Source organism: Urocampus carinirostris, chromosome 10 (genome assembly GCF_059441175.1).
Source record: "Urocampus carinirostris isolate Australia breed hairy pipefish chromosome 10, RoL_Ucar_1.0, whole genome shotgun sequence".
Classification (NCBI taxonomy): Eukaryota; Metazoa; Chordata; class Actinopteri; order Syngnathiformes; family Syngnathidae; genus Urocampus; species Urocampus carinirostris.
In genome coordinates this window covers 12,413,300-12,436,598 of record NC_142358.1, presented here as the reverse complement: position 1 = coordinate 12,436,598, position 23,299 = coordinate 12,413,300, and the positions used below count along the sequence as shown (strand labels likewise).

At 38.4% G+C, this 23,299-nt stretch overlaps 2 protein-coding genes and 1 pseudogene across 4 annotated transcripts in view; 2 read left to right on the top strand and 1 right to left on the bottom strand.

Annotated features, from left to right (window-relative positions):
- kiaa0753 (KIAA0753 ortholog) overlaps window positions 1-18,342 on the bottom strand; it is a 40,458-nt gene extending 22,116 nt beyond the window's left edge. For 2 of the 3 annotated variants that reach the window (XR_015851576.1, XM_088346271.1), the window contains exons 1-17: window positions 17,972-18,342; window positions 17,028-17,330; window positions 15,909-16,085; window positions 15,622-15,828; window positions 13,979-14,320; window positions 13,838-13,900; window positions 10,853-11,074; window positions 10,591-10,780; window positions 9,394-9,515; window positions 9,198-9,331; window positions 8,794-8,955; window positions 7,431-7,520; window positions 7,263-7,350; window positions 5,459-5,530; window positions 5,247-5,369; window positions 5,085-5,160; window positions 1,954-2,074 (exon numbers count right to left, since the gene is read on the bottom strand). Coding sequence is in view for 2 of the 3 variants with exons in the window: in XM_088346271.1 (XP_088202397.1) it covers window positions 1,954-2,074; window positions 5,085-5,160; window positions 5,247-5,369; window positions 5,459-5,530; window positions 7,263-7,350; window positions 7,431-7,520; window positions 8,794-8,955; window positions 9,198-9,331; window positions 9,394-9,515; window positions 10,591-10,780; window positions 10,853-11,074; window positions 13,838-13,900; window positions 13,979-14,320; window positions 15,622-15,828; window positions 15,909-16,085; window positions 17,028-17,330; window positions 17,972-18,079 (2,600 nt within the window). In the remaining variant the exon portion in view is untranslated. The remainder of the gene's footprint in view (window positions 1-1,953; window positions 2,075-5,084; window positions 5,161-5,246; window positions 5,370-5,458; window positions 5,531-7,262; window positions 7,351-7,430; window positions 7,521-8,793; window positions 8,956-9,197; window positions 9,332-9,393; window positions 9,516-10,590; window positions 10,781-10,852; window positions 11,075-13,837; window positions 13,901-13,978; window positions 14,321-15,621; window positions 15,829-15,908; window positions 16,086-17,027; window positions 17,331-17,971) is intronic. The other variant, XM_088346273.1, reaches the window with a different exon arrangement.
- A 584-nt stretch (window positions 18,343-18,926) lies between these two features.
- On the top strand, window positions 18,927-21,079 carry txndc17 (thioredoxin domain containing 17). The gene is made up of 4 exons (XM_088345453.1): window positions 18,927-19,173; window positions 19,272-19,353; window positions 20,684-20,759; window positions 20,832-21,079. Exons 1-4 carry the CDS (start codon window positions 19,029-19,031, stop codon window positions 20,898-20,900), a joined length of 372 nt encoding a protein of 123 aa, XP_088201579.1. The 5' UTR covers window positions 18,927-19,028; the 3' UTR covers window positions 20,901-21,079.
- A 194-nt stretch (window positions 21,080-21,273) lies between these two features.
- On the top strand, window positions 21,274-21,410 carry LOC148357748 (U2 spliceosomal RNA; annotated as a pseudogene).
- The last annotated feature ends 1,889 nt before the right edge of the window (window positions 21,411-23,299 follow it).

Below are 23,299 nucleotides of genomic sequence, written 5' to 3'. Positions count from 1 at the left end.
AACTAAGGAGAAGAACTGGTGTGGTAAGAGAGCTTGTTTTGGACATATGGAAAGAATGGATGAAGGCAGTTTGACTAGAAGTGTACGTAGATCAAGATAGTTGTTCTTATTATTGTATTTTTAGAATATTTGATCACAAAAATTGCTAACATTATTAATTTACAATAACAAAATAGTGCTTTTATTACGACTATATTTAAATCTTTAAATATCAAAGAAAAAAATGTGTTTTTCATTTTAATTCAAATATGTTAAGAGTATGTACAAATAATATTTTTTATTATTTTCCTATATATTAATTTAGAGGATAAAAATGAAAAAAAAATATCCAAAATATCTTGAATATTTACAAATAGTTATTTGACTATGTATTTAATTGAAAAATAGCTTTCCTTTTTATTGTATTTAAGATTTGGTATGGTAAAAACATTTTTATATATATATATATATATACATACATATATATATGTATATATATACATATATATGATATGGTTGGTCATTGAACTAAAATGAATTATTTTTAACTAAAAGTCAAGTCATGTGTATTTGTATGGCCCTTAATCACAAAGAGTCTCAATGGGCTGATTAATTGGGCAGTTGGGCAGCTTGGGTTTTTCTTTTGTGGACACCAAAATAACAATATTGTATTTTTTTTAACTACAATGTTAACAATTATACCTTTAAGTATCTTAAGTACGTTTTTTGTTGTTTTCATTGGACGATAACAAAAGAAAATGAGTTAAATTGTGAAAAATAAATATTTTTAAAGTCTGCAATTTCATGGATCATCAGTGAAGCACTGGTCAAGGGGCCACTTATCAGAAAAAAAATAATTCCCCGCAGGTACATACAAAAATGAAAAAAGATTGGGAAACACTGCGTTGCAGCATTGTGCTTCAAATACTTTTTTTGTGTAGAATTTAGGTCATCCTGCTCCCCATGTGCCAAAAAACAATAACTTCCAAAATACTTGTCTCAAACAATGGATAGATGTTAGCTATCTTTTTCACTAAGCCTAATATGTGGAACATCATTGTCCTATTTGAACACTAAAGAACACGTGCTAATTTTATAAAACTGACAACCTTCAAAAGTCAGGAACCAAACACTTTATCCATCTGTCTCACCAATAATGACTCCGTGTGTCCAACCTATTTGCCTTTGAGGGTGTCTGGCATGCACTTCACTCAGTAATACTGCTTCATGTACCTTTCATTACTTGAGAGCACCTCTACTCCTGTTCTCCAATCAAAACAAGTGTCATCTATTTCACTCAGTCCTTTTGGTAAGTCCTCTGAATGGGTTAGTGTTCACCGGGATAATAACGTAACAGCACTTGATATCGCTTGTAGTAAATTATTGATACGATTTTAAGAAGCCCATCTAAATGAATTATCAAATTGAAACTGCATTCAGTAATTTTCTTCCATTTGACTTGGTTGTGGCACCTTCCTAACCCAACGCAGTCCGTCCCTCTCATATTCTTGATTAATTCCAGCAGTTGGGCAGCTTTAGGCAAAGCCCAAGGCAGTTGTGGGTTTTTCTTTTGTGGAGACAAAAAAGGTAGCCACAAAGCCCCAATTCTTCTATCTAAAAAAAAGAAGTAAGGCCTCCTCCTGGGGAAAGCACTTACACTGACACTTCACCAAGAACAAAAAAAGACCGCTATAGAGGGCAGGAGAAAAAAAAAATCATCCAGTTGAGAGGCCTAATTATGGAAAATTGTCAGTGGCCTCCTGTGGTCATTTGCACACTCAGAGTCCACATCTGGCCTTCAAGTTGCAATGTACCCAAGAGTAATGTACCCTAGAGAGCTTGATTTTGTACACATATATGACCAAAGATACCTCCTGTAATTAATATGCATGGAAATCAATTTGCTTTCAAAATTGGCTGCATATATCAAACAAACTAATGACAGGGAGGAATAGAAATGGATGGAAAACCCACCCTGTCTCCACTGGTTCTCCTAGGACAATTTCAACGGCCTTGGCCTGTCTTAGTAAAGGCTTGGATAGTTGAATAGGCTTGGGAGAGCTTGGCCCTGAGGCCAGGACCTGGACTTGAGAGCCTGAGAAGAGAAAAAAAAAGGGCAAGGGGTGCAGAAAAGAATTGCATGTCTAAACGTTATTATGTTCAGTAAAATCAATGAGCCGATATTCATAAGAGACACTGGGTCATGTGACAAACATTGCAATGGACTTTTCAAAGTACCGTATTTTCACAACTGTAAGACACAACTAAAAGCCTTTATATTTTTCAAAAGCTGACCATGCGCCTTATAATACAGTGCGCCTTATATATGGATCAATATTGAGTCGCAAGGTCTCGCAACTAAAGCAAGCAGCCGCCGACTAAATTTACCCACATAGGCGAAGTAGTCCGCGGTGTATGCTGGGGTATATATACACCGGCGTTTCATTTCCTAACCAATGTGTCAATCACCATTTGAATCGGTCACTATTGGCTAAAGTTATAAGGGGGTAAAGGAGGCGGCTCCTTTTTAGCATTTACAGGCACACGTAGGCAAAAGCCGGGTAAAACAAAGCCTGCAATTGGCCGAAAAAGATGAATGTGAATCACATGTTAGGTTGCTCTACGGCATAGAGAAAGCATTTTTTTCTAGTCTATTTGTAAACAGGAATTATGGGGCTAAACACACAGCGAGCAACAAGCAACATCTATCGATGCAGATGCTTCTCAGCTGATTTTTTCTTTTATTTGTCGGCATTATTGCGTCTTTTGGAGAGTGTAAATATTTTACACGGTTGGATTTACGATACTCATGGATGTAAGAGTACCATATTATTATTGAATGTGATGGCTGCAAGCAGACTTTGGTGAGCTATACCGGCTTTTTATGTTCCCAGTATCTTGTTTCAGACTGATCTTGATGTTTCTATGATGAGTCTATTTTTAAATTCAATTCAATTAAAAGTGTCCGTACGTGTCCGAGAAAGGTATTTGCTTCTTCATGAGCCGTCGGAATGTTAAGGGGTTAATAAGTTTGACTGAACTATCTGACCGTTTTTTTGACATTCCCACTGTAGTGCCTTATAGTCCGGTGCGCCTTATGTATGGAAAATATAGGACAAAAAAATATTTTTGGGAGGTGCGCCTTATAGTCGTGAAAACAGGGTATATATATTTTTTAGCGTGAAAGTTATTACAAGGGTGAGTCTGACTCTACATCATTCATGGTCATTCTGCCTTAGTGCAAGGTGGTCAGCATTAGGGTGCATGACTGAGTGGTGTGTTTATTTTTTTACATATGCTTATTTTTTTATTTATTTGCCATTACGTTTCATTAGAGATTGGCAAGAGTGGCCCTTGATTCCGGTGCTGATACAAGATTTTAAAAAATATCTGTACTCCCACTGGGTGCCATTGCCTGCCCTCTAGTTACATTTAACAAGTGGGCTCTTGATTACAGAGAATGATTAATTGACAATAGATGAATGCAACACTACAAAAATATGTTGTTATAATTAAAGAGTATACAGTATGTCACAAAAGTGAGTACACCGCTCACATTTCCTCATTATGTTTAATTGAACAACACTAAAGAAACATTTTTTCAAAACAATTAAAGGTAGTCTGTGTAAAGCTCATATAGCAGTGTAAATGTATTTTCCCTCTCAAAAAACTCAAATTATAGCCATTAGTAGATAAAACAAAAGCAAGTACACCCTCAAGTAAAAGTTCCTGAATTCCAATATTTTGTGTGACCGCCATGATTTTGCAGAACCACTTTAATCCTCCTCGCCATGGATATCCCTAGAGCCTCACTAATTGCCACTGGAATGCTCTTCCATTCCTCCATGAAAACATGACTGAGCTGGGGGATATTTGAGATCTTGTCCTTTTCCACCTTCCGCTTAAGGATGCCTCAAATATGTCCTATTGGGTTTAGATTTGGAGACATGATTGGCCAGTCTATCCCCTTTACCCTTGGCCCCTTTGGAAAAGCCTTGGTCGTCTTAGAGGTGTATTTGGGGTCAATTTCAGACTGGAATATTGCCCTGCCACCCAGTTTCTGGAGGGAGGGATCATTCCTTGCTCCCGTATTTCACAGTACATGCTTTAGTTTATGTTTTCCTTAATAAAATGCAAACCTCTAACTCCTGTTGCACTCATGCAGCCCCAAACCATTACATTTTCAACACCATGCTTGACTTAGGCAAGGCACAAATATGTTTGCACTCCTCACCACACATGCTTCAAACCATCTGAGTTTCATCAGACAAGAGGATATATTTCAAGTAAGCCATGGCCTTTTTTGACAGACATCTTTTTGTGTCAAAGTTTCTTCAGTGATGTTCTATTAAACGTTCTAATTAAATCCCTGCAGAAATCTGAGGAGTGTTCTCACTTGTGTGATATACTGTATCTCTAAAGCTATTTGTCATTTGTAGCTGAGGGAATTGAATTGTGTGTATCGTATTTTTCCAGACTAAAAACCCAAATACAAAAGTGTGTCTTACATTTAGCCTACATTTTACCTTGTCGACCGAATGTTTTCCCCCCCTATTATTTTTCTAGCTCCTATAGAAGTTTTAATTTAATGTGCCTTATAGTCCAGTGTGCATTAAATGAAATATTTTACAAAATAATATTTTGTGTGTGGGAAAATATGGTACTACTATTATTGGTAAGTGGCATTAGAGTTAATGAACACTTAATGTTTACCTATTGTCTTAACAAATGAGGCAACCAAAATCCCTATCATTAATAAGTAAGAAAAACAATCACATCATCTCACGCATTGCAAGCCTACTTAATTGGAAACAGGCAGTTTTTTTCCCCGACAAGAGCAGTGAATGCGGTAATAATAGGATACCTATGTTGAGATTCTGTGTATGCTTGTGTGTGACGAATGTGGACTCTGATTTATTTCTGGCCCACCTCTAATAACCATGCCAGAGAAAGGGAAGTGTATCGATCGTGAGTATGCATCAGAAAATGCCAACTAGCCAAGTTGAAATTACGAGTCAAGTACACCCAAGGAAGGCTCTGCCTAATTTCCTTGGCTCAATTAATGGAGCGTTTAGAATGTGGAGTGTGATGGGATTGACGAATACCCGCTGACTGCTTCCACTGAAGAGAGTCAGAGTAAGTGATCGAGGCTACACGTCTCCTCACTTGCTCCTGGTCTCTCTGCTCCAGAAAAAAACAGAAGAAAGGGTAAAAACACTGCACCCATCAGTCACGAGCGACAGGGGGACTTCCATTCCGAGTTTTACCTGTATCTCCTCCATTCGCTGCAGCATTTCTTCCAAGGTGGGGTCTTGCAAAAAACTCATCATTCCTTCTTCCGAAAGCTCATCAGGAAGAGCGTCGCCCGCCTCCCTGGCACTCTCGACCACCTGGGGAACGAAAACCATCAAGGCACATTAGGGGATTGAATCTAAGTGTATCTTTAATTGCCTAGCTTAGAACAGTCTATGTGCGTCACCCTCATTGGAGCCTGCTCCGACAGCTTATTCCTCAGCGAAAAGCTGCTCCTGCTGCAGGACTCTCCGAGATGCTGAGGTAAACACACAAATGAAGACAAACAGTTTTGGAGGCTTGTTGCAAAAGCCCATAACAACCACCAAGAGACACTGAACTGCTGAATAATGCATCGCAAAGAATCGTAGCAGGCCAGAAAAACTAACCCATGAGAATCTGCGAGCGGAAATGGGCAGTGATATCAGACCGAGTGACTTCCTTTGGCTTCTCAAATGCCCTTGAACAGCTCCGGTCGTGTTGAGGCATCATTGTCGCCTCACTATTTGTCAACACGATCTTGTCCCAAATGTGTCAGTGGCTAAATCATTGACTCCCATTATTTACTTGCCTTTTGCACAGCAAACACACATATTTATGTGTAATAATAATTGGTTTAGATCTAGAGATATTATGCAAATGCATATCTGCTGCATATTTTGTCGATTTATTACATCTGAATCAGTAGAGTAATGATGACGTACCTACGCATCATTTAAATATTTTGTGTCTAGCATTATTTGGGTTGCGGTCAGCAATCACTCCACTATATTCACTCATGCTTTAAGTCGACAAAAGCAGCTGGCAAATTAAGAATGATGTGGCTGAGTCAAAGATGAGTAAAAACATGCATTATGAAAATGCTACTTTTTTGTGTCTTGTTTACAGAACAGTATATCTGGGGATCCTGACCAATGTGTCCACCAATCAAGAGTAGAATTAGAAAACAAAGTACCAAACTTGGTAATTAAATTACACACAAAAGAAAAACACACGACTGCCTTGGGCTTTGCCGAAGGCTTCCCAACTGCCGGATTTAAACCAAGAATATGAGAGAGGACTGCGTTGGGTGAGGAAGGTGCCACAACCAAGTCGAATGGAAGAAAATTACTGAATTAAGTTTCAATTTGAAAATAACTTTAATATATTTTTTAATAAAATTAACTTTGCTCGTCCTTTTTTAGTTCCAAAAAGATTCAACCGACCTCAGAGAAAAAGATCAAATCTGCAATGATATTTGGCCAAATTGTACTTCTCCACATACTGAGGTAGCTGTGGGGATACAGTAATCCCTCGCTATAACGCGGTTTACTTTTCTTGGTTTTGCTACTATATGGATTTGCATTGTGCATTGTGTTCAGATTGGCTGAAATGTCTTGCTGAATATCATTTGATGATGCAGTATATATTTGTGAGAAAAAAACCTTTAAACACCATTTATACAGTACTTTTTTGTCCAAAAATGTATTGAGCCTGGAAAAGGGGTTTGATCAAAGGTTTTACTCTTTTCTGTATTTTAAAATATGTTGTTACTTTTCAATCACTCTAGCCTTGAATTTTCTTAAGTATACAGAGCTTCTGTTTATTTGACACCACCTAAAAAAAGTGTGGGTGGTGGCTGGTGTGTTTTGTGTTCGGCAAGAAAAATGTTTTCATTGTCCTGATCGCTTGAGTGTTTTCCACACTCTGGGCTTTGCCGCAGAGTACAAAGAAACAAACCGTCTGCTACCAACACTTGCAGCCTGAGTTCGACAAATGCCGCCAGGACCAATCCAGCGCATGGTGGTCAATCAAACGAAAACTGGAACTGCCAAATTTCCCCTGGGGCGAATAATTAATCATCAAAATATCTATACTCCATCAATGGTGAATATTGTAAACAGACAACCTACAATGGCGTGATTAAGAATCGTGTTAAATTGTGACAAATAGACATGATAATATGTAAGTAATGATGTCAATTGAATATACACAACGAGACGTCACCGAACCTTGGCTTCATCCAATAGTGGCTTGATTCTTTCTCGCACCTGCTGCTCTGCCCTCTCAGCCCACTGAGTCGGCGAGACGACCTCAGCCCTGTGCATAAAAACACCTCATTAATTTTAATTGTATCCAGTTGTAAACACTGGTTGCTCTATCTGCATGTGTCTGCTCGCCTCAGTTGTTGAATGCGTTCCGCTTCTTCTCGTGTCAACTGGTCAAGGTCCTTTAGTCGTTGCGTGGTGATTCTGTCCAACCAGACACTTCTGCAGTGAACAGAATGTTGCATGTGATTAGCATTTTGGAGTACAAACACTGGCAAATCCTTATCTTTGGGACCTATGTTGTAAAAAGTAAATAAATATTGTGAACAAAGAACAAATAAGCAATTGTGACAATAGAAAGGATCTGTACAAAAATGAGTAATCCATTCATCCATTGAAAAAAAAACTGGTAAAAATAACCCCATTTGAATAACATTAGGCAAGGAACAATCTTCAACTTCCTGGCTTACTTATAAAACTCCCATAAAAAAGCTTCATTGTCTTTGAAATAACTCCCCCAAAACTGGTTTATTCGTTTTCAATAACTTGAAAACATGGCTCAGTATAATGTAACATGTTTTGTTTAAAACATAATTGAAAAAAAATCAAAAAAGTTTGGATCATATTGTACTGAACAACTCTCAAAACGGGGTCTTTTTTTAATACATCTGCTTAAAAGCCATGCCATTTTATTGGGTGATTACAAATACAATGTTGCATATTTGTTGGATAGCGTGGAGGGTTTTCTATATTTCTCTCCAATTTTAGAGGGCACTGTAGTTATTGGGGTGGAATGATTTTTATATGTTCGCCCCCTTACAACATATATTATTCTGATAAAACCAGACTAAATGCAACAATAAACAGACAGCAAGACACCACACAGTGCCGATAGGAGATGAAGCTGCTCATAAAGTACAATATGAGAAATAAAATAGTGAAATAATAATCATAGACAGTATTTGTTTTGACAAGGTAACTGGTGACCTAATTAAGATGTAGCAAAACTAGAGACCAAGGCAATCAACAGCACACTGAAAAACAATTTATAGTTATATACATTGGTTAATTTTCCGTAGAATTAACAGAAATGTGCAGTCCGTCATGATTTTTAGTTTGGGAGGCCCCCATTGTGCTAATGATTTTACGATTAAACAAACATATGCGGAGCGGAAAACGAGGCCACGGATTAATCCCCACAAAAACAAATGATCTCGATTAAGAATTAAGCGAGCAGTTTGATTAATTTATAACAGAGGGTAGGAAAATAACTTTGATTGGTTAATGATGCACACAGCATGTAACTAAAATCTGACAATGGGAGTTAGAAATAGCACTAAAAATTACAAACAAGGGGGTCATTTAATCTGTTGTTTAGTTTTCAATTATTATCCTTTGCATTTATTGCTACTCTATAAAAGCCCAACCCAAACTTATTCAAAACAAACACATGGTTTCTGTCAAGCATGCTAGAAGAAAAATAATTGAATGTCACCTCAGTGCTTCATCCTGTGCTTGTTGCTTCTTTTTCGAGCTCAGATGGGCCTCTTGTGTTATTTCCGCGGACGCTTTCTGGGGGCTTGAAGCCAATAAGGGCTTGGCGGGAGACGATAGGCATCTAGGCTCGGGTGTCGTCTTGGGATGAGAGCTGCAAAGGCTAAAAGAGATTTGGATCAATTCTATCTTGAGACAAGAGGAAGCAAAACGACAAGGGGGTCATCAGCTCACATAGGGACCTTTAAAAAAGATGGGTGACTTTCTGTCTTTTCAGATATAGATTCAACAATCGAATCTCATTGCTAGATATTTCAAATGGCATCCTTTTTCTAAGAAACGTGTTTACTAAATGTTATCCCACTCAGATCATAATCATCACATAAGAACAAAAAAGAGGCTCACCGCGGAGGTGAGAGGGAGTGCAACGTCGCCGGTATCCACGGCACCAACCGCTTCCTGCGAGGGAGCTGATTGGTTCGAAGGCGAGAAGACACAGTGGGCTCCTTGAAATGTGCATCCTCTTTCCCTTGATTACTCTAACAGGATGGAAACAATTTTACAAACTGTGAGCAATCATACTAACAATTCTACCAAATACCTTCACTTTTGAAGCCAAGTGATTTTTTTTTCCAGGGGAGTTTCTCTTGAGCTGTTGGGGCGCCCTCTGCAGGCTTACTGGCCGTTCTGGAGCGCGTCGCCTCTGTGCCACTATTTTCCCGGCTGCAAACATAATGAATGGTTTACAGTCGAAAGACTGCCTGTATCCATGCAGGTGAAATATCTAACAGTAGGAAAATGATTTTTGGGGATTCCATTGGGAAAAAAAATGAAAGAGAAAACTGTTTTATAGCATAACATTTAACCTAGAAAGCAGCAAGTGATGCTTTAAATATCAATTACACACAGAACTTTTTACCCACCCCTTTATCTTGCGGCACCCTTTTCCACATTTATTTTTCCTTTTCAATCATGTTGCAAACAAACATCTCATCACCAAATCAACAAATCACCAGAAAAGAATAAAGGGAAGACGGGTTGAAGCCAAAGGCCTTTAAGACACCAACCCCTAAATAAACTCCGGACGCTTCTTCTATCCATCATTCCAACTCTTTATCATGTCGTAAGTCACTATAAATTACTTGTTAGGTCCATTCAGAAATGATCAAATTTTTTTGTATCACAATATACATTTCACAATTTCCGAGGGAATTTCCCCCCCCATCAATCTCTCCCTTACGCTCTAAAAAAATGTTTGTAAAAGTAAAATGCGTAAATATCTCAAAGCCAGTCTTTAAATTTTGGACCATAAATGTGATAAATCCCTTCCTTAAAAATACGAGAAGCACCTTTTCTCAAGAGGCTTCGGAAGACTCATATTCTTTAAAAAAAATTCCACAAACCATTAAATTTAAAAACGTGTGTTAAATAAAATAAATAACCTAAAACATGTTTTATTCATGAATAAATGAATACAAACTTTAAACAGTAAAACGTAAAAAAATCCATTATATAAATTGTGTCCCCTGTAACTGGCTGACGACCATTTCAGAGTGTCGCCTGCCCACTGCTCGAAAATTGCTGGGATCGGGTACAGCACCCCTGCGACCTTAGTGAAGATAAGCCGTGCAGAAAATGGAAGGATGGATTTTATATTATTAAACTTGATTTTATAAATAATTATTACCTACTCGTGTAATTACTTTGTAAAGTCAGCATTAGAAATGAATGATTATTTAAACTGTTTTTTATACCATTCATTTTTTTTGCATTTGTGCCTCCTTTAACTACGACTTACCGTAGAGGTTTCTCAGTGAAATAGATGCTTTAGAGAGTCCACGAGCTGCAATTCCCTTGGGTGTTCGGTTGGCAGGCATCAAATTGAAATGAGTGGACGGCTTCCTCTGTGAAGAACCAGCTTGGTTTTGCTCGGCTTGGTTTTGCTTGGCTTGCTTTGCCTCTTGTTTGCTGACAGCGCAGTCCAGAATCTAATAGGAGTATAAATCATAAAAACCCACCCGCCTGTGATGTCGAAAATTGCACATTCATATTTCCTTCACCTCTAGCTTCCGCAAGATTTCAACAGCTGTGTCTGGTGTGGGTGAGCCTGGCTCCACTTGGATCCTGGCGGAGGACAAACAAAGCTGGCAAATGAGCCGGCTCAGTTCTGCACAATGGGATGGAAGTTGATTGTGACGCTGATGAGCAAGTTGGCGTGTGACCACCTGTAAGGCCTTTAGGGTGCTGCGGTGGGCACCTGATAGACGCTGGATGACTGTGGACTGTGGAAATGAAATTTGAAAAAAAGAGGATTACCGTATTTTTCACACTATAATGGCGCACTCCCCAAAAATAGTCTTATGTCATATTTTTCTAACATAAGGCACAACAGACTATAAGGCGTATGAAAGTGCGACCACAGTAAAAGCTTCCGTGTGGACGAGTACATAATAATGGCATTAATTATTGCGTGCTTCCATCCTAAATTGCAAAAAAATTATGCAATAGTAATCGAACCTAATGTAATGATATTGAAAGCGCCGACACATTACTACTAGACCACCATTAGTGCAGATGACGTACAAAAAGGCATTATAGATTATCTCATCATCACACGATTCTCACTGTTCAACAACACTGATTTGCATAGTGCATTCTAATAGGTCAAACAGTCTCTCCACTTCTTTACCTGTGCGTCAATAAGCTTTTGGTTTAATACGTGTATGTGTAAACGAGCTTGCATAGAATTTTGTTGTAAGACTTTTTTTTCTACATTCTTAAATCTAATTGGTGAAGAAGCTACCACTACACGGGTTGGGATCCCGTTGCATACAATATTTTGAAATTTAGGTCAATGATGTTTATCGATTTAATTAATCAATAAACAATCCTTGCTCGAATACGGTATTGCTGTAAAACCTTGTATGGTAATGCACACCAATAATTACTGTATGCATTTCCAATCTTATTTTCCGTATACTGTTTAATATAACGTCCACCGGGTAATACAGGCATGAAATTTGGTCAGGACTTAAAAAGGTGAGAAGGGTGTGGAGGAAACACTATATTTATTTGTGTGTAACGCGCATTCCTAGTATTTGATTTGAAATCAGTAAAAAAGCAGTAGCTCGGGAGGTAGAGCACTCATCTAGGGGTCGAGAACTCCCAGGTTCATTTCCGTTCGATTCCCGGCTCCTTCGAATTACAATATGTCAAAAAGTAAGCACACCCCTCATATACCTCCAGAGATTTCATTATAATATTTAATGGAACAACACAGAGGAAACATTGCTTTGACACAATGAGAGGTGGTCTGCGTAAAGCTTATATAGAAGTGTTAATTAATTTTCCCCCTCAAAATATAGCCATAAGTAGCTAAACCCCTGGTAACAAAAGTGGGTACACCCTTAAGTAAAAGTTCCTGAAGTTCAATATTTTGCTTGACCACCATAATTTTGCAGAACCACCTTAATCCTCCAGGCCATGGATTTCACCAGAGCCTCACAAATTGCCACGGGAATGCTCTTCCACTCCTCCATGACAACATGACGGAGCTTGGGGATATTTGAGATTTTTTACTTCCACTTGAGGATGTATCAATGACATTCTATTGAATTTAGATGTGGAGACATGATTGGCCAGTCCATCCTCTTTACCCTCAGCCCCTTGAGAAAAGCCTTGGTCATCTTAGAAGTGTGTTTAGGGTCATTGGCAGGCTGAAACATATCCCTGCGATTCAGTTTCTGGAGTTATTAGTCTGTTTTACATTTTTAGTTTTTATGCTCATATATATATTTTTTTTTAACATTAATATTATTTCAACGTACCTTCGATTAGTTACCTTTCTTCAAAACCAATTAATGCCCATCTTTTAGAATGGATACTTCAGAACACCATCCTCCCCTGTACTGGAGAGGATTATGGGTCGGAGTCAGTGCCAGAGATCCAGTGAATAATATGGACACTGAGAAAGCAAGACTTAAAAACTTTTATGTATATATTTATAACAGTTAATGTTTCCAGTTTTTGTTATCTTACAATGTGTTCATTGTCAGTTCCAGTCTTTACTCCATTATAACCCTGAAAAATCCAAGTCAGTTTTTTTCTGCTTTTCATTTTTAACTGTTATTAAATTTTCTTAACACATCATTATGGTAGATATTGCCAGATATTGAAAATTGGGTTGTTCTGAAAACAAAAGGGCCAAAAGTTATCACTCACACATAACATGATTTCTGACTCTTTCATGGACAGAATAACAAACCAAAAAAACCTCCAGGCTTCCTGTATGATACTTGTACAATAAAGGATTAAGCATTATAATGAAATCTGCAGAAATGTTAGGGGTGTACTCACTTTTGTGACATATTGTAAATGTCAAAGTGTCCTTGGGCAAGACACTCAACCCCCAATGCCCCCGACAAGGGTAGGTAGTCACCTTGCATGGCTTTGCCGCTGTGTGAATGGGTAAGTGTGAAGCACATTTTAAACCGCTTTGGGAGGTCTTCAAGGACTTTATAAGAGCATTATAAATGCAGATTATTTTCAACTGTGAACACAATACAAAGAGTTGTTTCCCTTATCGTGCTTTTTTGAGTTTATATCTTTCAGGCCGACTTTCTTTTTCTCAATTCTCAAAAATTAGTCTCTAGTACCGTGAATAAAGAGTGTATTAATCAGATAGAACCTAATGCGTGTTACACACTGATAAATACAGTAATCTTGCCTATGTGGACTACACCGATTTTTTTATTTAAACTAACTACCTCCAAAGCCTGATTCCCTCTGGGAAATCTCACAATACACCCCCTTCCAACCTTAATACATTTCCTCCTCGGATCTAAACAATTCACATAGGTAACCCTTTTTGACTTAAAAATGGTGAATTTATCTAAAAGGTGATATTTTTTCATGCCTGGTTATGAGGCGCACTTTCAAACTTCTGGCGAACTTGGGGTTTTTAGGTGAGCCTTATAGTCTAGAAAATACAGTACACAGTTTGCTGGTAATTATTCTCATGATTGATTAATTTAAATTAAGGGTACCTTTTTATCATCCCACATGCCCTGATTGTGCAGTTTTTCAATGTACTCTTGTATCATATTGATCTGGAGGGGGGAAACAAATTGTTATCCTGGGTGGGAAAAAATATGGTTTTCATTTTACAAATGGCCGAACGCAAGTACCTGCTGGCGGAGGGAGTAGATGGTCCGTGCCGAGAGTTCACACTGCTTCTGCCAGCGAACCTCTAACCTCTTCTCTTTGCAAGGGTCAAGCTCTTCTACCTCACGATGGTCCTTTTTAATCCACGATGTGTCTCTATTAGTCACATGCTCCACTAGCAGGATGAAGTTCTCTAGCTCTGCGTCCAGTTTGTACATTTCCTGAGCTAAGAAATCTTGCTGGTCCTCAGCCCCTGGGACAAGATTTTGTTCAGATGACACCTTCGAAGTAACCAAACGTTTTTTAGAAGCGTTATTGGCAATTTTCTTGGGAGGGGAGGTATCACTCCAAATTGTGTTTCCATCCTGTAAGCAAAATGAATTGATTCGACTCAGTCATAGATTGTGTGAATATAGGTAGGACAAAGACAACTGCTCTACTTAAAATACAGTATGTTAACTTTTCCATTTCACCTAGGGATTACTTAAAATCCAATGTGTAATATTTGACCACTAGTTGACACAGTGTTGTCTGGCAAGGGCCAGTGCCACAGAGCACAGATCCTAGATGTTATACAAACATGGCGGGGACATAGGTGGGGATTCCACAGTGTATAAGAAATACCAATTTTTCCACCTAGGATTTTTGATAAAAATTAAATTTGGTATGATATTTCATGTATTTTTTGTATACAAATCAATGTTTTTGTTTTCTTGCACGAGTGATGCGAGTGATTTCACATGCATGCTGGCGGTTTTCTTTTATTCCAAAATGAAAATGGTGAAAGTAAAAGAAGGGCCGTTTCAAATACAGTCCAAATGCCAAACTAAACCCCGAAAAGATAAAAAGCAAGAGTTTATTAAAGCGCATCTAAGAGTTTCACACACTTGACGATATGATGATATTAGCCAGGAGATGGCGTCAACAAGTAGAACACTTTGAAGATAAAATATATTAGAACATGTGCTTTTTTGTGGAAGTCAACCCAAAGACTTCCTACCAGGACGCCCGCTCCAGGACTGGGAGGTCACTGGTTTGCGCCTTGGCCGAGTCATTCCTAAGACATCATAGGTACCCAATGCCTCCTTGCTTGACGCTCGACATTCGGGGTTAGATTTGAGGGGTTCAGTCACCTAACGACTCCCAACGACAGGTGTTGTGACACGTCGGTTAGTTAGAATCGTCGCATCATTTATCGTAACCAGTCGCATGTGTGTGTATGAAAGCCGACCCCTGATTGATCGGGATAAGGCGAGGAAAACGAACGAACCCAAGGACTTCGTAATATTATGGGCCTAAAAAAAACTAGAGTAAACCTGGCATTTTATGTTCATATAATGAGTTAAGAAGTAATCCACCCGTTTTATTTACCTCCGTGAGCAGCCGTTTTTTTAAATGATGTTGATGGATGATGACATCCCAAATGCTGTGGGTCTAACTGATGATCAATCGCACTTCAACTGCTTTTAGAAGCAGAACCAGGTGGATTTCGCTTTCCAAATCATATCCGCCATATAGTCACTTTATGTGAAAACAGCGATCAACATTTTTTTGGTTACACTTCAAACATACGAGAAATATATCAATTAAAAAAACTATGGGGGCCCATGAAACATATTTTTAAGAAATCCCTGCAACAACAGTTTCAAGAAAATGTAGTAAGTACCTGGACAAATGCACTTTCAGAGCTATGTTCAGGCCTTAAAATCCCCTGACTCTGTAGAGTCTTCTTGCCTGGACCATACGTTGTCCGCAGTGTGGGACGTTTCGTCCAGGGAGAACGATGAATGTGTAGTTTTGATGAGACGGGGGGCTTCTTGGCCAAGAATAATGGTTGTCTGTCTCTATTTGGGCTTCCTTTAGAATTTAAACCCTGCAAAGAAAAAAAAAATCCCGTGAAATCTCTTACCAAATTGAATCACAAAAACACCTCGCAGTTTCGGTACAAGGTACCTTTTTTAGACTTTCAAGTTCATTCTGAAGTTTGCGGAGCTCCTGCTTTAAGAACTTGTGCTGGTCCGCACCTGCCGCCTGCCTTGATGAAATTGGTGGATGGCTTTTTTGGTTGGGTGTTAGTTGTTTGGAACCAGGTCTTGACAGCCTCTCCTTCAAGCTCACTTTATTTGGCATCTTTGATGAATAAGAAGAAAACAGGATACAATTTGTATCAAACACTTGCTAGTGACTCAAATTTCACCCTGCAGATTACAACAAAAGGAGCACACCAATAAATAGGGTATAACTTCAACTTCAAAAAGCCAATAAATATATATATTATAATAAGAGGATGGCAGCACGGCAGCGCAGTGCTTAGTGCGTGTGCGGCACAGTTCCGAGGTCATGAGATCAAGCCTTCCTTTGTGGAGTTTGCATGTTCTCTCCTTGCTTGTGTGAGTTTCCTCCAGGCACTCTGGTTTCCTCCCTTATTCCAAAAACATGCATGTCAGCTTAATTGGCCGGTCCAAATTGTCCCTAAGTGTGGGTGAGCGAGTGAGTTGTCTGTCTCTGTTTGCCCTGCGACTGGCTGGCAACCAGTTCAGGGTGTCCCCTGCCCACTGCTCGAAGATAGCTGGGATGGGCTCCAGCACCCCGCGATGCAACTGAGGATGAGCGGTGCAGATAATGGATGGATGGATGATAAGAGGAATTTCCTAGATTAACAGTTGAAACAATCAATAAATCACCAGCTATGATTTAGTTTGCAATACATTCAAAGTCATCTTTCACATCATAGTTGGATCCGATTTTTAAAAGTACATCAAAAGTGAGTGTCTACAATGCATTGTGTACTATGAAGACTTTTCATAATCTCTACTAACAACCCAGTCTAGATGAAGCAAACATGTGAGTCTATAAGACACACTGTATTAATTTAAATGTGCTTTTACATACTTGACACAACTACTTTCTCTTTTTACGAGGAATTGTGAAACAGCAAAGAAAAAAAACAATAAACACAAGGAGGATTTCTCAGGATAGATGATGCAAATGGGTAGAGACCGAAACCCAAGTACAGTATAGTAGGTGGGCATTGACTGTATACTTTCCATATAGATTTTCCATATTGCTTACCTGGGTAAGCATACTATTGCAAATGTCCAACTCAGGTACATCACCAGAGGGTTCTGCAGATTCCATGCACATCGCTTGAAAACGACTCCGCCTCAGATCCCTCTTGGCAAGGTCTACCGCAGCCTGCAGTTTCTCCTCAGAGACACTGCTGAAGCTAAGTGAGGTTTTCATGCCGCCGTCATCATCCTTCTGGCGCCCGCTCGGTGGCAAGGGAAGCAGCTTCTCAATAATAATGGCGGCTGGGGGGCCCACCGCTGTCGCTCTGTTCTTGAGGCTGGTGGGAACGGCTTCATTGAATAACAGCTGTGTTAAAGAAGACACAGGGAGGAAAATGCACTTATCATGGTGTGTCTCCATATTCATTGTGTAAAACCAAACAATTAAGCACATGATCATCAGTGTGTGTTTCTGTATATTTGAGGTATTTGTGCACAGGAAGAGAACAGATTTATCCCTGAATTGAGGCAAAAAGTTGTGAAAGTTTCACTATAATAAAGTGAGGAATGAATCCAATTAATTTTACACAGGATTTCAGCATGTTATGATACAAAATTAATGAAGGATCTCAGGCAGAAAGTTAATTTGTGAATACAATATATAGACTATGTATACTACCACTATTTCAACATTTATATTTGAGGGCGACATTATTCTAAGTTTCCCGGCTCCTCCGTGTTATATGTCGAAGTGTCCTTGGGCAAGACACAGAATCCCTAATGTCCCCAATAAGCAGGTAGGCGCCTTGCATGGCTGACTCCCTATTGGTGTGCGAGTGTATGTGTGAATGGGTAAGTGGGAAGCACATTGTAAAGCGCTTTGGGAGGTCTTCATTGACTTGAAAAGCGCTATATAAATACAGACCATTTATCATTTTAAGGTGTTTATTTGCCAAGGATCAATACTATTTGGGTCAAACTGAACTAGACAAAACAGTCATTGTTTACCTTGGTTTGAGACGTTCCTCGGGGGGAATAGCTACCGTTTTGGGTGTTTCGGTTTGAAGGCAAAGCAACCCATTCCCTTCCATTAGTTTGTTGTCCTAATGAAACCATTGCAGCGTTTATATTCTAAAAAAAAAATCACATTATTAAAAATAGCAGCTCTAGATTAGCCTCTCAAATACCTCACATCCCATTTGCGTGGAGGTCTCATTAAAGAAAATTAATTTAAAACAAATGCATATGCATTTGCAAAACACGGATACGAAAAAAAATGTGTTCTTAAAGAACAGCATCAGGTATTTAAAAGCCATAGTTCCTTAATACTGTCTCTGATAACTGCGAGAATTTAAACTGTCGCCGCCATGACGACAACAAACCGCCGTTATCGGAAGTAGAATGTACGGAAAGCAAAAAGGGTCATTTATGGGAAAATAAAATTCCGTTATGATTTTTTTGATAAAATACGGTAATGAAATTGTGAATTATATTTGTTTTTGTTTTAGGCAGTATTAGTTTACAAAACTTAAAAAAACACTCATTCATCTTGTACCAACAAACTCAAGTTACATGTATTTAGTGCACATTAAAAATGTAACAGACTAAAGTTTTAGTAATATTCCTGTTTTGCACTTGGAAATTATGAACAATATTCATACAGCAACGATAATTAAATCGCAGAAAAAACAACAGGGGTTTGAACAATTTGTATTGACACTTTTAACAGCAATTAAACACGTTCACAATTTAATTATATCATATTCTAACAATATGAGGTTTGAACAATTTTTATCTTTTAACAGCAATTAAACACATTCACAATTTCATTATATCATATTTCTAACAACATCAACAACGCTTGCAAAAAAAACACACACAAAAAAAAAACATAAGGCGCTCGCCCGTACCCCGGAAGAACTCGTCGCGTCTGATAGCTCCCCCCCCCCCCCCCCCACGTTTACACCCCAAACGTGACATCAGCTGACACGACACAACTGGAAACACTTCTCTTTTTGGTTTCACTTTTGTATAAACTCTTTGTCGAACCAAGTCGAACTAAACAATGGCCCAATATGAATATGTGAACGTACGCGGCTATACCGAATTCAACAAGGCAGTAGAGGAAAGACCAGACAAAGATATTTTCGTTTACTTTTGTGGGGACAAAGACGAGCAGGGTCAAAGCTGGTGTCCAGACTGTGTCCAAGGTTAGTTTCACTGCAGCCTGCAATGCGTATTTTACTGTTATTCTGCTGCAAAGTTGAATTCGATATTTGAATAACGATTTCTCATGTTTTGCTTGCAGCTGAGCCAGTTTTAAAGGCAGCAATGAGTTTCCTTCCAAATGACTCTGTCTTCATTTACTGTCAAGTTGGAGAAAGGAAATAGTCAGTATCTCTTTTTATATCTCAGTACTTTTTTCTAAATTTGCAGATGTGATCTCCAAATCCAAGTGGTTTCAATTTATGTTGCATTTTGTGCAATTGTGGAGTTTACAGTGATTTGGGAGAAAAAATCCTCTTATTTAGAATACATATGTATTTTTAAAATATTTTATGTTCTTCTCCGTTCTGTTATTACGGGCTTTCTTTCTATGGAGCAAAAATGTTTCGCAATAAGTAGAGACTTTTTGCAGATCCTTTGTCATGAAAGTGTCACAACAATGCTTCCCGTTTATGATCTTTTCAGTCATGTTTAAGTAAGAAGAAAATAACAACATGCTTTAGCCAATTGGTACATTTTGAAATTCTAGAATAAAAATATGCACATTTTTTTCTCCCCACACTAGTTGAGATAGGTTTGTAAACCATTGCACAATTTCAAGTCTTGTTGTTTTAGTCAACGGTTCGAATTTGTGTTTTAACATTATAGGGCTGAAATCTCCAACGTGATCCCTGCAGGCACTTTAAAAACAATCTTTTAGTGATTGACTCTGCTAATTTTAACCCTCATTATAATAAGTGCAACCTGGTAATGACATAGTAGTAACATTGTAAGAACATAGATAAAACATAAGTTGCTATTTTGAAATACATTTCAAACTAGAAGCCCTTCGCACTAGCTCTCAGGTTGAAAAAGGTTGGCAACCTCTGTTCTAGGGCACGTTTTAGATTAACTAGTTTAAACACTGGATCGGGAAAATATAAGGAAATCCCAGTCCCTACAACTGAGTGTTCTACCCCCAGGTTAGGGTTTTAAAGTTGGCTATGAATTAACTTAAATCTAAACGGCTGCTAATTTGACTTTTGCACTAGTGGCAGTTTTTTTATAGCTTGCCACTCCTTGCACATTTGATCTCTGCACTATTGTTACTTACAGTGTTATTACTTACAGTGTTATTGTTTACAATATAATGGTACTGTGTACCTGACTTGTTAACCTGACTGCCCATCTTGCACATCTGGTTAGCGTCTCTTCTTGCACTATCGGCACTATGGTAAATAACACAATACAGCTTTATTTATATCTGTACACTGAAGGACACTGAGGGAAACTGTGGGAGTCAGATCCATCGACATTTCGTTCTGTATACACGTGTACTAGAATGACAATAAAGTAGATCTGAATCTGAATCTGAATCTGAATTCATACCAGGGATAAGTTTTAAATTATATTTTCATGGTTGAGATCCAAGATGGGATTCTAACCAAAATATAGTGTTGTTTAATTACTTCTGGCACTTTTGTATGAATATTAACATGTTTGTTTTTCATGCAGTTGGAAGGACCCAAGCAACGACTTCAAGACATCTCTGAAGCTGACTGGGGTGCCAACCCTGCTGCGATACAACACTGTAAGAACACGGACTAGGACATTCAATAAAATCAGATCTGTAATCACAACTTTTGTGTGTATGAATTTTCAGCCTAAGAAGCTGGTGGAGGAGCAATGCTTCAGAGAGGATCTCATGAAGATGTTATTCACTGATGACTGATAGACAAGATGCGTGTTAATGACTTCAGAATCAAAAATGAGTGTTAATCACTTCAGAATGAAAAAGGAAAATTTAGCACTAAAAAGCACTTCTTAATTTTGTCACATATCAATGATACATGTTTTCTGTAATCTGCCTTAATGTACTGTATAGCTTTTGATAAAGTCTTGTCTGATGCAGCATTTTGTCTTTTTGTTCAAACTGAGATCACAATGTTTTTGAAGAATCATCACACAGTCATTATGATGATATTAATTAATGTGCATCGTTTGAGGTGTTCTTAAGATAAAAGTAAAATGTCTTATCTATTAAGTGTGTTTAAACAATGCCCACATGAGTTCAAAGAGCCCTTATGCTTTATTTTCTATTGTGCCTATCTGCTTTTAGTGTCCCAAATTGAGATGGCATGAAACTTTGATTTTTGCAATCCAGAGATGGAATAAGAGCTTGCTCTGTCCACTCCACGCATCGGCCCGGTATTGCAGTACCTCCGGGAACGGTGCATTCGCAATGATTGCAGCAAGGCTTTAGGGATAGGACCTTAGCTTGGCCTTTTGGCTGAGAGTAAGTGTCCCGGCTCCTAGGCTTTGTAGCGTATAATGAACTGACCGATAATGGATAATGAATAACGAAGATAGATCAATAACCCTTAAAAACCCCAAACCCCCCCTTTTAGTTTTTTAATCAACCTTGTTCAGGGCGGAAGGGAAAGGGGGCTGGGGAGATCCGTAATTCTCTTCCCTACAGTTTTTTAAAAATGTATCTCTATTTGAAAGTGGAGCACAAAAACGGTAAAAGAAAATGCCTGCTTCTAGTATAATCCAAACGCTGCTGGAATGGGCAGCAATCAAGTCTGCTGGAATGGGCAGCAGCACCCCAGCGACTTTTGTGAGGATATGTGGTTGGACAATGAACAAATGTGAAAAGTGTAACTTTAGTATTTAAATTCAAATATTTTATCGCTACCTTTAAAGCCCATTAAAATATGGGTGTATTATTTTGAACAAAGTAATTTTTACTCGATACGTGTATTCCACGTCATATAAAAGTCATACAAGAAGCACATTCAATACGTGTATTTCGATGCCCAGTTTAAAATAGTGTTCAAATATTTATTTAAAAGTACCACTACTTCAAAATACGGCCAACTTGTAGGTCTCTACTATCAACACTAGATGGCAACCCACGATCGGGGTTTACGGTATAAACTAAATCACACACGTTAATCGATACCGACCACTGTATATTTTTATTATTGCGTGTAACTAAAGAAACACTGTATTTTAGAAGGGATTGTAACAATAGTGTACTCCAATTAAACGTTTTTGCTTACGTATTATTTTTATTTTGCAGCGTCATGTGACAGGAAGCCTCTTAAGTGTTGAACAACAGCACAGCTGCAGCTGTGCAAGCAATGGTGTGCGATACGGCCAGTATCGTCGATCCAAATGCTAATACTGTAATAACAAAAGCATCACTAATCTGCGGATGAAAATCAAAACAATGTAATAAATTGAATATGTCAATTAAATATATTGATTAATTGGTGGAAATGCAAAGTGGTACTGGAAGAAGAGGTATCGGACGACGGTACATTAAATCCAGCGTTAATATCATGTATAATTTTGTTTTATACCGGCGACTATAATATCTATACAACACTGCTAAAAACCGAAAAATGATAATAATTTGCAAGGTTCAATCAAAATTATAACTTTACATACTGTGAAAATACGTACCTTGCGATTTATTTGGGATTTTTGTTGCTGCTAAATTGTACTTCTTTTCATTGCACCATTGCCGTGATGCTCTAATATTTTTCGTTCAGCTATCATTTTAACTCAGACTGGCTTCTGAGCATACATTGTAAATATATTTTGCCTATTCATCACAACGTTGATGTCAGTAACAACAGAGATAATTTAATGTAATTCAATTCAATACCCAAAATATAGAATTCCCTTCACTCTGCAAAAACTAAAACACAGATATTTTGAAGAAATACGCCTCTGGGCCATACATCACTATTGGTACCACTGCACCTTCAAACAATCTTTGCTTTGCATCCATTTGCGGACCTCTACATTAAAGGTGTAGAGTTTGAGAGAAAATGACCGTAATATGTTAAATGCCTTTGAAATGAGATGTTTGCGAAGTAAGTGTGGAGTGACAGAACTGGATAGGTTAAGGAATGAGTAAGTAAGGAGAAGAACTGCTTTGGTGAGAATGTTCTTGGATAGTTTGGAGATATTGAAAGAATGGATGAAGGCAGTTCGACTAAAAAAGTAAGTAGTGCAGAGGTGGTGGGAAATAGAATGGTTGAATGGATGGGGTGAAACGTGGTCTGAATGTAAGGTCGGTTAACTTAATTGATGCAAGGGTGTGTGTGCTAGGGGTGG